The following is a 17,975-nucleotide window of genomic DNA, read 5'->3' on the forward strand; positions in this document are numbered from 1 at the left end:
TGAAAAGGGATGGGTACCTTCGATTTTATACAGGAACTATCAGATTTTAAATTTTCCAGATCTGTTGTTTGGAATTCTATAAGTCATGCTGACTGCAATTTTAGTGCGTAGTTATAAAAGGCGGTAATTATATTTAATTCTGATCTGTTACGCTAAATAAGGGGCGTCGTTCCCACAGGAAAATTTCTTGTGGGTTAAATTGCCCTCATCGAAAGAAATCTTGTCAGTGTGCAATTTTCCTGCAAGAGTGAACATATAAGGGACTTCCGAGACTGAATATGTATGTGATGTAATGTGATGTGATGTGGATTTTAACGTAGCTTTAACAGCTTTTCAGTCATATCGCCGAAAGGAGGCGAATCAGTAGGGAGCTTGGGAGAGAAATTAGAGAGAAAAAAGGCGAAAGGACAGAACAGCTACATTGAAATTGAAGATACCAGAGATCAGCAGGTTATGGAATTGTACAAGGCAACCACTTCGATTGTTCACTCGATCGTATGATGAACTAATTCTATCAGTAAAACAGAGCAGCTATGTTTATAAATAAATTTGTTTTGAAATTCGGTGAAAGATTTATTCCAAAAGGAAGTGTATATTCCTAATGTATCGTGTTATCACCATTGTTAATGTAATTGATTAAATTTTGATTTTCTATGTACGGAGAATCGAGTCGTTCTATTCTATATATCTGCTCAGATGTATATTTATTCTACCTGTAAGTTTATTCGATCCTGGCAATAACACCGAGGGCGATCATCTCCTAGATAATGAGAACCGAATGAAGTGGACACCTTGAAAGAAGGTACAATCCGGCAATCAACCCTCGCCCTTTACAAAGAGAGGGGGCGTTTACACTGTCCTACAGTTCCATCCCAATGGGATATTTTACGCTTTCACATTGTTGCTGTTGAAAAGTACTTAGCCGAAAACAAAGCAAACAAAATAGTTATTGCTCTAATCAGCTAAAATGTCCATACTCGAAAGAAGTTAATTATAAATTCTGTGAATAAAGATTTGATGTGCTAAAATCATGTCTGAAATTTGAAGCGCTCGTCCATATTTTGACTGTAAGCATAGTCCGTCCCACAAACAATTGGACAGTTCATAAGATAAAGATTTGTTTCAACAGGAATTTATGCCGCCATCACAACTATCGAGACGAGAAGAATGAAATGGAAAGCAGGGTAGAGGAATCATTAACTAAAAAGAACATTTTCATTTCCATTCTAGAATTATTGATCATCGTTTATTACTACTAATATGAACTTTTAAAACAAAACAATGAAAATGCCTTCTTAAGTTCAGTCAAAAGGAGAAATATTTCTTGACAAACGAAATAACGTTTGACATTAGGAATATGCGTGGAAAGATGATTTGTTAAGTAGTTTGCAAATGAAGTAGTTGATGAGGTAGACGCAGTGGAAGAATTGATTGTGCTGCAGAAGCGCACGTTGTTCTCAATAACGTAATCTTAGACTGTTAGTTTTTAGTGATCGAACATTTACACATACTTGTCTTGGTTTTGGTTTCTTCAACCTTAACGATGGTGCTAGTGCATAATAGTTCTCAATATTCGTTTGCATCTTCTTGTTCTTCGCCTGTAACTGTATCCACACCAACCTCTTCGTAGTCCTTCTCCAGAGCTGCAAGATCTTCACGTGCCTCTGAAAATTCTCCCTCCTCCATACCCTCACCGACATACCAGTGGACAAAGGCTCTCTTGGCATACATTAAATCGAACTTGTGATCAAGTCTGGCCCAGGCTTCTGCAATGGCCGTGGTATTGCTCAACATACACACTGCCCGCTGAACCTTAGCCAAGTCAGCTCCAGGAACAGCTGTAGGTGGCTGGTAGTTGATACCAACTTTGAATCCGGTTGGACACCAATCAACAAACTGGATGGATCGCTTCGTCTTGATCGTGGCAATGGCGGCATTGACGTCTTTCGGAACAACATCCCCTCTGTATAACAAGCAGCAGGCCATGTACTTGCCATGACGTGGATCGCATTTGACCAACTGGTTGGCAGGCTCGAAACACATGTTAGTGATCTCCGCCACAGTAAGCTGTTCGTGATAGGCCTTCTCAGCGGAGACAACAGGAGCATATGTGGCCAGGGGGAAGTGGATACGTGGGTAGGGCACCAAGTTAGTCTGGAACTCCGTCAGATCCACGTTAAGAGCCCCGTCAAAGCGGAGAGAGGCGGTGATGGAGCTTACAATCTGAGCAATCAGACGATTTAGGTTGATGTAGGACGGACGCTCTACGTCGAGGTTACGTCGACAAATGTCATAAATTGCTTCGTTGTCGACCATAAAGGCGCAATCACTATGTTCTAATGTGGTGTGAGTTGTCAGGATTGAATTGTATGGCTCAACTACTGCAGTAGCTACTCGAGGTGCAGGGTAAATGGAAAATTCAAGCTTTGATTTCTTTCCATAGTCCACGCTCAGTCTTTCCATGAGCAAAGAGCAAAACCCGGATCCAGTTCCTCCACCAAAACTGTGGAACACCAAGAACCCTTGAAGGCCGGTACACTGATCGGCTAGTTTGCGTACTCTGTCGAGAACGAGATCTATAATCTCCTTGCCCACCGTGTAGTGACCCCTGGCGTAGTTGTTGGCTGCATCCTCTTTGCCGGAGATCAACTGTTCGGGATGGTACAGCTGCCGGTATATCCCAGTTCGAACCTCATCTGAAATCGAAAAGTAGCATAATCACTTTAGGTTATTTCACCATAGCAAATCTTCAGGAATGTTGACAAAATACAAGACAAGGTTTAGGTGTGTTTGACCGATTATTTTATGAACGTTCTTATAATCAATGCGAGCAATACATACAACCCCAGCTAACATGTCAATTACAGAAAAACGTTGAGAATTCAGGTACAGTGGATCTACGTGTTTTCTATTAGTTTCCAGATTTTTTTCCTTCTAATTTGTTGAGGATGCAAGCGACGCAGGACTCTTAGCCGCTAATGTATATATCATTGTAGTAATGCCGGGTATTTTTGTATATCCGAATAATTAATTATAAACTTGCATCTAATGAAGTTTAGCTGTACCTATCAAGAATTTTGATTTTTCAGTAATTCTAGATTCAACCTGTGATCTGTATTTCAAACACTGTTCTCCCACTCTTTTTTTATTATTCCAGACGAGTTTCTTTTCAAGCATAAGCACTTACCGACAACAGTTGGTTCTAAGTCAACAAACACTGCCCTTGGTACGTGCTTTCCAGCCCCAGTCTCACTGAAAAAAGTGTTGAATGAATCGTCTCCCTTTCTAATAGTTTTGTCACTTGGCATCTGCCCATCAGGTTGGATACCATGTTCTAAGCAGTACAACTCCCAGCATGCATTACCAATTTGTACTCCAGCCTGGCCAATATGTATACTGATGCATTCACGCTGAAAAGAATTAAAATGTTAATTAGATTACGAAACGAAGAATGCATGTATTTCAAAATACTTCTAGTCCAAATGTGAGACGTTGTTTGTATAGAAACCATTCTGTCCAACCAAAGATTAAAATGCATCTTCACCATGACGTAAATTTTGCTTGTCTAAAATTTTGCGCGATCTTCCTCTGATCAGCAATTATTTTGTAAATATACTTTAATTCTACAAAAAGAACTGTACGAGAAATTTGCTTCAGGAAACAGCTGCCGTTTTCCAGAGACAATCTATCCAAATATTTTTTTTTAAAAAACTTTATCCAAAGACTCCCAATGCCCCTTCCAGGGATCAAGACCTAAGGGAATGAATTCTAAATGTAAGCATACGATATAGCTATATTTCAAATACGATATACGTTGGATTAGTATTACTGAAATATAAATTAGGAAGCCTATGTCGGGGCATGATAGGAAAGCAAGAGTGGTACCAAAACATATGTCATATTCCAAATATGATGCGAGTTCCATACAACTTCCTGAAATACATTGTTGAACAAATAGTTGAAAATTTCCTAATGGGGGGGTGGGGGGGGGGAGAATGCATTCTTCACAAACGAGCACCGGGACATGAAAGCCATTATAGGAGATCGGTATATTTTATATACAGAACAAATCACCTGTTCATTAAATCGTGCAATTGATGCAGACAAATATATCCGCAAAATATTGGTTTACATATTGGACACATACCTGTATTTCTCCCGATTCTTCCTTTCGACGATATGTACAGACTATTTCCGGATCAAATGTTTGACAGCTTATAAATCGACCTGGAAAGTCACATCCTTACCGCCTGTGGACATTTTTAAGTTACTGACTAAATACTGCCGTTCCATCTGCTACATCAACCAATCATTTGAAAGTTCCCATTGAAACAATTATGGGATGTTTGTGACATCACCAGAGTAACGACAACTTTCAACATTCGCAAGTTTTTGGTAAATCGTACGGATTATGCTGCGAATGTATATCAGTAGCAATCATACGGACAACTTCTTATATTTACGAAACAAGGATTGACCTAGGAGTTGCGAATGATGTGCTTTCGTAAAATCACCGTCAATCCTACAGTCATATCAGCTGTGGAAATAGTTGAGGTGGTTTTGAGGGTCCACTCGATAGTTTCGGTTTGGTTGTTTAAGAAAAAGAATTTCCCAGGGTTTGCTCACTGTTATCATGGTTATTCAATCCCAATACCCTGCATATGTTAGGTTTTGTTAGAATAACTTTTAATTACCTTTATTTAGGCATATGATTGATTGATGTAACTGTGGTTATAGAGTAAAAAGTTTGACCTTACTTCAAATAAGCATGTCGCAAAAGACTGCTAGCTCCGTAGTTATTTTCACTTCCTAGATTTCAAAGATAGATTGCAATAAAAGCTGAGAACTTAAGTTTTTACATTTTAGACAAATTATAATTCGTTCATTGCACTTTCAGAGGCTCGTATTGTCTAATTGTGCATAATTTATTTTCCCTATTTTAATAACTGAATGTTACACTATTTCAGGCTCGCCATTCCATTACATGGTAGCAGCTACTTTTAACCACTGTCTCCTTTACATAGCGCAGTTTCCATAATTACCACATATAAAGAAAGACGTCACAGTATATTAAAGTATTATCGGTATGCGAACCTTCTCTCCGTTGTGTATAATGCCAAATGCAGCCAACTTCACCTTATAATGGCCCTCTCTCAGTACACAGTTTTTTTTATTGTACGATTTAAGTTTGGTTCGAGAGCTGAAACATTTAAATCGCAAACATCGAAACAGTTGTCATGCATTTCTTCCACAGAACCGAATTCATTAGTAGCGAAGTCCCACACAAGCCTAGCCCTTCGAACCCTCCACTATAAAAGTTAACTATTGCATTTTCAAAACAATTAACCAGTTCTATGCAAAAAGATATGAACATAAAATTTAAATATTCCTGAGATGTCACTGCTAAATTTTATAGTTTGAAGAGGGACGGAACAGATCAGATTTAAACAGGCCAAAGGTCAAGAGTTGTTGTTGTTGTTGTTGTGGGGTTTAACGCCATTTTTCAGCACACGATAGGCTATACATGGCGGCCAGTATTAATGGTGGAGGAAGAACCCGGGAAAACCCCGGAAAGAACCACCGACACACGAGAAGCTACTGGTAAGCTTTCTCACATACCCACATTGGCTGAAGGTCAAGAGTAGAATGTTTGCTAAGTCTTGTAACATTAGTATATAATACAAGCGAATCTGGTCTTTTTCACCTCCTGAATTCAAAGATAAATTAGAACCAACAAAACGATAAATTTCTCTAAAGCTTTTTACATATTTTATAATTTATTCATTGTACTTTCAGAAGCTCGTATTGTCTAATGTGGCAAGATTCGTTTTCGCTTTATTAATAGATGCTAAAGTTAGTTTGCCTTGGACTAGTTAATACTCATTTGACTTCGACTAGTTAATACTCATTTGACTTGGACTAGTTAATACTCATTTGACTTCGACTAGTTCATACTCATTTGACTTCGACTAGTTCATACTCATTTGACTTGGACTAGTTCATACTCATTTGACTTGGATTAGTTCATACTCATTTGACTTCGACTAGTTCATACTCATTTGACTTCGACTAGTTCATACTCATTTGACTTGGACTAGTTCATACTCATTTGACTTCGACTAGCTCATACTCATTTGACCTGGATTAGTTCATACTCATTTGAAGCACATGGGTGCAACCAGTTTAATCAGCGGTCTGTTTTATATATTGCATTGTAGTTTCCATAATTATCAAATGCCAAATAAATTTTTGTCACATAGGTATACCAACATTCTCCCCATTATTGACGTTGCTGATGCAAACATCTTCTCATTATACCAGTCTCTCCCTTGGAAGTACATAATAACCGTAGAGAGGAACCTGACTATACTGGGTTTCTTTCTTTGTGGAGAAATTTCCGAAAATAATATATGATTTCTCTGTAAATTATTGCGCCTAAATACATCCGAGGCATATTTTTGTCTCGCCGAAAACGCCGATGCAGTTCCGAATGAGCCATTCAAATAAAGGTACGCTCGACATATATCACACAATTCTGAGAGAGTGACAGGTGTAAGGTGAACTTGTTCGCATTTGTAACGTGCATAATGGAGATAAGTTTAGCATACCTCTATGCTAAGTTCGCGTCATGTGGCTGAAATTTCCTTGCATATTGTACTTGCGGAAAATGGATATCATTGGCGAACATAAATAACCATGATGGCTGCTCCTAGGAGTGCCACAAATCAACATAAATTATTCTAAAGTAAAACTATTATTTTTAGCAGTTGTTAAGATAGAGACAATGGATTTGTCAGAATGGGCAAGACAAGCTCTGAAACTGCAATGCACATCTGAAGTAAGACCAACACGTATACTCCATAACCTAAATTATACCCATCAATCATACACCAAAACTAAACTGAATTAAAAGTTATTTTATTAATACCTAAGATATACAAAGTATTTATAAATAGCCCAGCGAGGAATACATGGAAATTCTCTTTCTTTAGAACTCTAACCCTGAGCAAAATACGAACCTGTAGCACGCCACCTAAAAGAATTAAAATTAGTTGCATCGGATTTGTTGCCGTTTCTGATATAATAGCAATAGGTACCCACGAACTTAGAAATGATCATGAGAGTTAGGGATGTGTTATTTCACGTGGAACTTGCAAGTTGTTGAACATATGTGATCCGGAAATCGTCTATACATATCCCTGAAAGGACCGTTCAGCCGACCGTAACTCAAGAGCCGTGATAATACCGGCAAGTGTCTAAAATGTGCACCGATGAGTTGCAGGTACATTTGCCAGCATCAATTGCACGATTTAATGAATAGGTGACATCAGACACCAAATTTGAGTATCAGCACAATTTTTCCATCTTTTTGGAAGAAGCTGATTTGTTGGACTACCGTGTACCATATCACACACACACACACACACTTTACCCAAGTTTATCATGTTAAGTATTAGCATCGATCTGACTGCATTCCTTGACTGATGATGAACACTATCTTCGCGATTGTAAGGACTTACTCCCTGGGAGACTAAGATGGCAGGGGATAGTTTCGTAAATTGACCCGTCAAGTTTCTTAAGGCTATGATGTGGATTTGTTTAAAGCTATTATTGTTTAATAATTAAAGATATGGATATATTTGGAAAACTTTGCTACGGGCTTGTGCTGTTTTTGAAATTAATGTCAAGCGCGCAAACCGTCCATAGCTACTTCACCGTATGTTTACAGTGAACTACCAATTGTCGACTAAGGAGCAGAGCCAGCCGCTCATAGTTTACAGTCAAAATTACATTGTGCACTATTCATTCAAATAAAGATCACGTTTTTATCAAGAGCAAATGCACATGATTTCCACTGCATATCAAAAAGAAAACTTCCCATCGTCCTCACCCCGACCACCTGACAATTACACATGGGCCACAAACTGCTTCATTTTAGATATAACGCGTCCTCCTGCTATGATTGAATACATGAAGTTTCCTTGTAAAATATTTGAAAGTGTCGTGCAATTTCAAATTATTTATACGTATACCTTGACCGCCACCCCAAAACCACACAATATGGACCCCTAGAGGCAAATGCCAAGAACCACACCCTTCCTGCAGATATAACGAGGTTTTCTTAAATCCCACCCACCGATCTGGGAGATTTGGTAGACAGACTGACCGACGTAGAGACATCTTTCTCGTCAAGCTAGTCTGCTTCCCTCCCTTCTTTAGAATACTAATTTCTACACCAGAATCTCTTTCATTAAAAAGAAAGCTTCTCTTATAATTCATTTTAAAGGAAAAGATTTGAGACAACTATCAAATACAATTATTAGTAAACAAGTACATGTAGGTGGGTGGATTATATACGCATTTTAAAAAAATCCCAAGGGAAACAACTCCTTCTGATTTAGTTAAATACAAACATTCTCCTCATCTCAATGGTGGAAATGTATACATACCAGTATAATTTATTGAGGCTTTGTGCCCTGCCTTAATAGCTCAGCTCACCGACGCCGAGTCGGAAAATATAAGTGTTACAGTCGAGAATAACGGGAAATTCGTAATTGCAACTTTATTGTCGATACAGAGCTGACATACATACATACATACATGTTGTGTACATAATCGGATGTATGATCCGTATGCAGATGCAAAATATACATTCTTTGGCAAACTAGATAGATACGTGTTCTGATTTCAGACCAAGAAACCTCGTGTGACTCATGGATACAAAATCGACTCGTTCTGGTTGATACCAGATAGGCCTGACCGCAGGTTATAATTTCTGAACTAATTTATACATGTGCGTTTAGTAGTGATACTAGGTCGTTCTGTACGTTATTTCCACTTAACTTCAGTGTGTGCGTAATCTCGCAGGAGGAAGAAAGGACGGGGCATTGATAAATATATAAATATATTTATCTTACTACCGTGACATAAAATCGCGTGGCCACGACACAATATCATGTGACAACGAGATAGCTTTTGGCAACGCGATGTCAGAAAATATAAACAATAAGTTTGGTTTTGTGGGTTTAATGTCATTCTTCAGCACACGATAGGCCGTATCTAATGGAGGAAAAGCCCGGGAAAATCATGAGAGAAACCACCGACCCACAGGAAGGTACTGGCAGGCCGAACCGGGATTCCAACCCACGCGGACAGAGGGGTGATGTCAGTGATCTGTAAAGACAGGCGCATCGTGCCATTCGGCCAACCTTTTATAACTATTAGAGTTGAAACGCATATCCGTTCATTCAAATTCTAACACTTTTTGGCAAGTATTAGTTGTCGAATCTTCGTTTGTTTACCCAGCGAGTTTGATGGCATTTTGGAACAGAAACAAGGCGATATGTGAACTATGCAGCGATGATTTAATTAGTTTATAAGGGACCAACGTAAAACCTGCTGAATCAGTATAATTTAAATTCCAACTCACAAGGTGATCATGATGTCAGAATACTGAAGAGGCACATTGCTGACAACATACCCAATTTTTTCAATACAGCCTTGAAATGACACGTGTAATAAAGTTGTTGAAGAACATGTGAACTGTTGTTGGTCATACGTTTTGTTGGGAGCTATTGCAGTCAGTCCAGCAAACCATTACCAATCCCACCATAAATCGTCTTACTTCGGGAAAGGAAACTCCAATATAGTTACGCATTTGATCTTTCATTTAAATTTTTAAGTCATTGAACACATATGGAATTACCGATTGGTTTGAAATCTGGTTTGGTGCTTAATGACACAGCAACACAAGTAGGTTATTTAGTGCCGAGACAATTGAAGTAAATAAAGTGCCTTGCCCAAGGACACACCACGGTAGCTGACCGAGTGGTGCAATGCCAGGATTTTTACCTATTTAAAATCTGGCACTACACTTTTCTTCGCTCTCTTAAAAGTCAGTAATACAAATATGGCTATAATGTGCATGGGTATGTTGATATGACTTTGGAACCAGTCATTTTAGTTGATATGACTTTGGAAACGATCATTTTAGTTGATATGACTTTGGAACAAATCATTTTAGTTGATATGACTTTGGAACCAATCATTTTAGTTGATATGACTTTGGAACCAATCATTTCAGTTGATATGACTTTGGAACCAATCATTTTAGTTGCAGCGGTCTCGAGATAGCCGTTACAACAACAAAAAAAAACCCCAACCCCCCTCCCCTCAACCAAAACAAACACACAAGAAAAAACAAGGAAAAAACGAACAAAAAACAAAAACATTATTGGTATCTTTCTTTCTCTACTTTAGTACAACGAATTAATTATCAGCATGTATTTATATTTGTGCGTGGATTATTTCCCTTTCTCGTCCCGGTGACTTTTGCAACAGATTTGGGAATCTATATGCATATGAAATCGAATCGTCTTCTCTAGAAACTGGTTGAGGAAGGGAACTAGTACCCAGATTTTAAAACATCTAATAGACTATGTAAAAAAAAAAAATTAAAAAGGGGGCAAAGTATAATGCAACTATATCTCAATCAAAGCAGTCTAAATAAAAGTTCAGGACATATCTAACAATAAAATAATTAGAGAGACACTTAGTCACATAAATCATATCTATCCACACGACAAAACAACAAGAGGTCGCAAAACACAGCTTTATAGATATGACTAAAACAGATTGTCGGGGGGGTGGGGGGTGGTGACACTAAGAGAATAAAAACTGGGTTTAAATAAGTCCAAAACCAAATCAAGCAGGTACCCCCTCCCCGCTACGACCAAACAAATAGTCGGATTGGTCCAACTACACAACTTTATAGAAACGACTCAAATAAAACACATTGGAAGGAAAAGCACAATGGTAAGGAAAACAGTTAAAATAATTCTAAAACACGATCAACACAAAGATTTCAGCTGAACTCGAACAAATACCAATAATAACAAAGACAGCACTTGTTCAGATAGCGCACGTTAAATTAACTCAAAAAATCCCAATCGATTATACCCAAGAAAAAGTACAGAGGTTATCCACAAATACCCTACCAAATGAATCAGGTTAGGGGCCAGCAAACAAAATCCTAGAACAAGGGAATTACAAGGCGAATAGAGAAGCGATAAAGATCAGGATACAAACAGAAAACGGCAGCAACAGAGAACAAGAAAAACCGCGAGAAATCAGTAGCAGAAATAGCAAAGATCAGAAAAATGAGGAAACATCACAGTAGGAAAATGAAAACGAGGCAGAAATAAAGATCTGGAACAGAAAGAGGAATATCAGCTACACGGGGAACAAGACCATAAGAAGAAAAAGCATTATAAAAGAGTATGAAAACAAGCAGGCTACGGAGGAAAGATAGGAAACAAAAAGAATTTGCCTAACAAAGGAGAAAAGAAAGGAAACAAAAGAATTTGCCTAACAAATAAACGCTCAAGACCAGAAGGTACAAAAAAGCATTGCCATCCCCCAAAAAACAACACTCCAATCCGAACGGCCCATCCCAAGACCCCCACCGTAGGAATACAAAAATATGTTGCACACATACAGTATTGCGCACAGGGAACATGTACATCTATAACAGGCAGAAAGTATAGCACACACATCTACCCTCCTCAATAAAAAAATATAACAAAAATAACAAAAACAATACAAAACCAACAACGAAAACCCAGACACGCCGTTATTTAATAGGGGTTTCATCTTGACCAAGTAGAACCTCTTTTGACAAAAACTCAATTGGCCCTGAAAGGATCCCGATTGGTTTTGTTCCAACTTATGACATCAAGGCAACCGAATTGTTATCGCAAAAATCAGAAGTTGTTCTAAGCCAAAACCCATTCAGCAAAGCTCTCGGGAAATAAAAGTATGGATAGTACACGAAAAGCAACACACTAACGTAATACGAAAAGTCACAACTCGGGAAGATTCGAATCAGATGTTTGGCGGTAGGCTAGGAACCACCCCGTAACTCATAACACTGGGGGCACATATTCGGAATAATGAAGTTAATGCTGATTGAGTACGAGGTCGTAGTTTCCATCGAAGGAACACGAACGAAGGCATTCCGAGCGCCTCTACTTTTCGGAGGCTTGCAATGGCAGCATGAAAAAGCGGTTTAAGGCACAAATTAAATAGCCAGCAAACGCGGGCAACCAACTAGTCGTACATGCCCATCGACAATAAAAGACTTTAATCCAATAAATCTATTAATCAATCATAGTAATCAGGTGCCTGACCCTAGTAGAGCTTACATTTATTACCATCCGTTGTGTGTGTGTGTGTTTGTTTATTTTGGCTTCCCCACCCCCGTAAATATGGCTTTGCCGGGGGAACAAAATCCTATCGTTGCCTATACATGTAGTTACATTATACTGTTTAAATATCCACAAAGCAATTTCACGCCTACCACTATATTTATTTTGAGTAATAGATGATCTCATTAAGTGTGCATGGATTTAAATTACTGACCCAAGTTTCACCAAAGTTTGGACATTCGTTTTTTGTGTTCCCGCCGAATATTCCAATGCTTGTTTTGAGTATTTTATAGTCAAACCAAACGTCAGTCCCGTCGGACATGTCAGGTATATATTAGCATGACAAATTGCGGAAAACTACAATCAACGTATTCAATTTAAATAAAACTGTTCGTGTTATTTTTTTTTACATCATCCACGCGTTTAACTATACGGATGATCGAGTTCTACCTTATCCCGTACTCTTCTGTATTAAAGAACTTCGGTGTTGTACAGAGTCACTCTACGCAATAATCGCTAAATAATTTACTCTGCTATCTGGGTTCTTTTAACTATCCAATCATGGATAGTATCCCTACGCAGACCAACTCTTGAGGTCACGTATGTATGTTAAGAGCAACAAATTAGTTCCAAACACGTGGCCCCATAACTTTGTTTAATTTTCATGAATTACGCAAGCCATTCTAATATATCTCTTGCAAGAAATTTTAAAGCAAGCAAAATTCTTTCCAATATGTGTGTTACTATGTTTTTGCAAAGCGTAAAATTGCCGATGCTTTTTGGAATTTGGAGGTGCGAAGTTTTGCACGGTGTAAAACATTTCAGTTCTGGAGTAAGTAAATCATTGTTGTAGTTCGCAATACCATGATGTCGAAATAGAAGTGATCGGTTTCGAAACACACCGGAACTTGTGAATTTCGTTACTGAGTGTGACAATAAAAAGGGGAAATCATGCCAAGATATGCAGTAGCGTGGTTGGGAGGGAACAATTCCTACTGGACGCCTGGTGAAGGGGAGGGGGGCGGTCATAAGTTTTTATTTCTTCAGCTGAAATGTTCATAGTATTCCACCCTCACATTACTGTAACGGGGGCAATTCATCAATATACCTTTATGGGCGGGGAGGGGGAGGGGGGCTTGGCAACTGGCATAAATATTATCCTCTGTGTCAAAGTATAAGCGCCAATAAAGAACATTATATCCATCCCACCCCATCCCTGGCGTCTCGAATCCTCGCGACAGTGCCCCTTTTTTAATTTACCGATATATCTTTCAGGCTTGCGAATTTGCTTCTTACTGTTTATTGCAACTTGAATCCTCCAGACTATGGACATGAGCCGTAAGTTATGAGGTGCTGTAGCGGACAAAAGCAGGTCAATCAGAACGTTGCTGTTGTTGTTGTTGTGGGGTTTAACGCCATTTTTCAGCACGATAGGCTATACATGGCGGCCAGTATTAATGGTGGAGGAAGAACCCGGAAAACCCCGGAAAGAACCACCGACCCACGAGAAGCTACTGGCAGGCTTTCTCACATGCCCACATTGGCTGAATCTTAGACTCGAACCGCCGCAGACAGAGGTGAGATAGCAGTGATCCGTAACGAAGAGCGCTTTAGACCACTCGGCCACTCGGGGCCCCCAAGAACGTTGCCGTTGAAATTTTAATATCATATGTCCAGAATTCCAATTTCACGTGTTCTATCAAAAATGCTTCTCTTTAAAGTTCCATTTTCTAGGTCGAGATTTTAGGTTGTATCGTTTGAATTAAACAGTAGATTGTTGAAAGTTATATTTTCTATGCCGAGGGTTCAGATTGTGTCGTTTAAAATGCACGGCGGTGGTTGAAATTTCAATGTCATACGTCAAGAATTCCTAATTTACGTACTGGTTCAAAGAGTTTATGTTGAATGTTCCATTTCATATGTTGAGTGTTTATATTTCATCGGTTGAATTACACAGCGCTGGTTGAAAATTCGATGTCCAATGTCGAGTTTTTAGATTGTATCTTTTGAATTACACGGCAGTTGTTGACATTTCAGTGTCATAAGTCGAGAGTTTCAATTTAACATGTTGAATCACATTGATTGTGCTGAAAGTTCCATTTCGTATGCCGAGTTTTCATGTTGTATCTGTTGAATTACACAGCGGTAATTGGACATTTTTTGTGCATGTCAGAATTGTTATTTTTATATGGTGAAATGATGTGTTAGTGTTAAAAGTAATATTATACAATGTCACCTTTAACATTTCAAAATAATATCTAGTATTAAGATACATCATACGTGTATTCAATTATGAGGCGCCACTATATTTCATGCATTTACAGTCTGAAAGTTACCATTTACATGTCGAGAATTACTATGAATTTCTTCGCTAGATGTCGCTCTCGTGAACAGAACGTGCTATTTTTAAATAAGGAGGCTGCTTATCGTTGCTGTGCAATTCAACAGATGAAATCTAAATACTCGCCATATGAAATGGAACTTTCATCACAAACAGTTGCATACGTGTAAATTAGGGATTCTCATGATACTGAAATTTCAACCACTGTAAAACGTAGACATAGGAAACAGAACTTTAAACCACCACTGTATAATTCAACATATAAAATCTAAACTCTCGATCTAGAAAAAGGAACTTAAAGGACATGCAATCTGATCCAACACGTGATATTGAATTTTTCGACATACGACATCGAAATTTCAACTGCAACTTTCACATTGGACCAGCTTTTGTCCGCTTCGACGCTTCATAGTTTGTTAAATACAAATAGGCGCGCCTCTAAAAATAGTATTACCGCCACCATACCCCACGCGTCTCGAACCCTCGCGCCGCCACTGAAGACATAGTATCTCGTGGCCAGGGCCCATTTTTGTCTTCTTTTTTCGAATATCCCTTGACGAGAGTGGTTTGTTAAGGCGTTCTTAGGAATTCCAAACATCATTAGGGCCAAAGGCAGGGCATGGTCGTCATAGGGGACAGGGCAAGGGATAAATTACGGAGAAAATGCCTTTGTCTTAGAATTCTAGAATGGAACAGGCTGAAATTTCAAAGTGAACAATCGGTTGTGATTGTGCCTTTCCGTCAATGACAGTGTCAAAGCGTGCATTAATTTGCGCATCTCTTCGTCTGTTCAAGTTATAAACTTCAAAACATCGGGCGCTTTGTAAACTGTCAGTTTTTAGCTGCCATTCATTAAAAACGCGGAAGGGACCTTACCTCACCCACTTTCCTGACCGATTACGAGCTCCGTTTATCTTTTATGCACTGAGAATTGTGGACATTTATATTGCTTCCACCACAATATTAATGTTCATTTATCTTAACATGGTGTAAAATGGTCAGACGAATTACTGGACTATACACACCATACACACACAAGTGTGAAATGGTCAGAAGAATTAATGGACTATCCACACGCAGGTGTGAAATGGTAAGACTGGACTATCCACACCATACACACACACAGGTGTGAAATGGTCAGACGAATTACTGGACTATCCACACCATACACACATACGTGGGCACAAAATATGAGACCTTAATTTGAACTATTACCCAATTTGCTACTTATCATTTAATAGGTATAATATGGAAAATAATACTTCCATGAAACTCGGTGTTGACATACACGTCATTTAAAAAAAAACAGAAATGACACCAAATGCACGTGCGCGCCGTGCACCAGCGAATTTAGTAATATAGTGCACATTACTTCTCACCAATTGTTCCAGTGTCAAGCATTCAAGTCCAGGATGTGTATATGATTTCACAGCAGCTACATATGTCCCCATTATCACAAATATCATTTTTGTGTATACAGTCTCTCGCGGCTTAGTCCCAAGCTCTGTAAGCTCTGTAATTTTATTTTTAAATTTTATTTTAAATTCCATTTGAAATCAGATGCTCTTAATCCTGGCCCAGCTGCTTCCTGACTTGGGATACGTGTGTGTGTGTGTGTGTGTGTGTTAGATTTTTAACGTAGCTTTAACACGTTTCCACTCGTATCGCTACGATGTCTGCAGTGTGGCAGTTTAAAGTGATGTCTAGCACTGGGGCATCATGCCGCAGACATGTAGCATCATATCCCACCCAGTCACATTATCCTGACACCAGGCCGACAAGCCCTAACACTAGCCTCTTAACGTTGAGCGTCTAGCGAGGCAGCTGTTAGTCACATTTGTATGTCTTTGATATGACTCGGCCGGGGTTCGAACCCACGACCCCCGCATCTGGGGCGAACGCTCGAATCACTCGGACACCGGAGCGGTCGACTTGGGATGTGCCCGACTTCAACAGAAATCTTTTTTATAAAAACAACTTACGATTTATGTGCACGTTTTATGCATTGCTCCGTGCTCACATGATCCTAAATGAGTACAGTAAAAACTAGATATCATATGCGATTCTAACTGATCGGAGTACCTGGATTATATTACTGATAAGGTAACGATATTTAATCAAATGTCATTTAAGAAATAAATTTTTTTAATTTTCCGTTATTTACTACAAAAATTTTAACGAAGTCGAAAAGATTTCACATTCAGGTTTGAATTAACCCCTGAAACATGTAACGTTGATGTCATTCAAACATAAGATCGGTGACCACTATTGTTAGAATATATGACCACAACTATGATGATAAGGCATTTGTGTATATGCTTCCGTACACATTTATATGAATTGTTTCATAAAACGTGTATTATGCATACAGGACTTTATTTTGTGTGGCGGTTTAGAAAAAATGAAATTATTGTTCTAGTGCCGTTGATTAAATATTTTATTTGTAATTAAAATAGTGTAATTTAGATAATGATATCAGTCCGAATTAATTACGATATAAAGTTTCTGCTATACTACATTGGGACCATATATATGGGTTAATGACCAAACGTGAATATAGACTTGTAGCACAGGAAGTTAGTTTCCCTTCCTTAAATTCACAAATTTCAACTATATATGTAATGGAGGGCGCACAAGATGGCTACAAGTTCGTATGCAAGCCAGTTTTCCGTTCATTCTAGCATACATGTCAACTAATTCGAAAAGGGGGAAGAAAGGGGGAAGGGGACAAGGATAATGTGTTCCTACCTCATTCCATCCAACTTCAGCCTTCCGTAACAGGCATATTTATCCCTGCAGCCACCCCCGACCCTGATGTTCCGTTCGTTTGTTACGTCTGGAGATATATTTCAACAATAATCAGCTGTATCCCTTGGACAACGAAACTCCGTACATAATTTGGCACACAAAGGAAAAAGCCACCCAAAAAGTTGAATATACACGTGGATGTATGTTTTTGTGAGGGTGTAGTGCTTGTGTATGAAAACTTACCATGGTGTGAAGAATGTGTGGAACTCTGGCAGAAAAAAAAAATGGCTAGGAAAACGTAGTTCTCACGTAGGACTCGATGTGCCTTGAGTGAGACTTGTTCTGTAAATTGTTTCTACGCGACCTGGATTTTATCTCAGCTTACATATATGTATTGGCACATGTAGTTGGAATCACGTGGGAAGCGTTGTCGGGGATCATAGTCTCGCATTAATAGGAGCAGCATCGTTAGAAGCACTGAAATGAAGGGGAGATATCCTTTTAGAAACAATAATTTTAGGTTCTCGAAAATATTTGTGACTATATTCAATTTAATAATCTTTGCAGTTAAGTCTGTGTTTTTCGTAATTAGCTGATCTTTACAAACCCTATCAGGATGTCGTTAAGTACGCAAAAAAGTACTCTTAAAAAACAACCGAAAACAAGAACAAAATTTTTTC

The 17,975-nt window shown here is 38.7% G+C and overlaps 1 protein-coding gene across 1 annotated transcript; it reads right to left on the reverse strand.

Moving 5' to 3' along the window:
• Positions 1-1,212: 1,212 nt before the first annotated feature.
• Positions 1,213-17,699, reverse strand: LOC149801144 (tubulin alpha-1B chain-like). The gene is made up of 3 exons (XM_089955166.1): positions 17,539-17,699; positions 3,188-3,410; positions 1,213-2,696 (listed from the first exon to the last, which is right to left on the reverse strand). The coding sequence occupies exons 1-3, from the start codon at positions 17,539-17,541 to the stop codon at positions 1,567-1,569; spliced, it is 1,356 nt and encodes a 451-aa protein (XP_089811292.1). The 5' UTR covers positions 17,542-17,699; the 3' UTR covers positions 1,213-1,566.
• Between the last annotated feature and the right edge of the window lie 276 nt (positions 17,700-17,975).

The sequence above is a fragment of the Sinohyriopsis cumingii genome, chromosome 4 (genome assembly GCF_028554795.1).
Source record: "Sinohyriopsis cumingii isolate HCF-2022 chromosome 4, ASM2855479v2, whole genome shotgun sequence".
NCBI lineage: Eukaryota > Metazoa > Mollusca > Bivalvia > Unionida > Unionidae > Sinohyriopsis > Sinohyriopsis cumingii.

What these genes read in the sequence shown, in the direction of transcription:
- LOC149801144 (XM_089955166.1), bottom strand. An exon ending in CTTAGAACCAACTGTTGTCG is followed by an intron (nt 2,697 to 3,187) that starts GTAAGTGCTTAT and finishes TTTCGATTTCAG; the next exon opens with ATGAGGTTCGAACTGGGATA.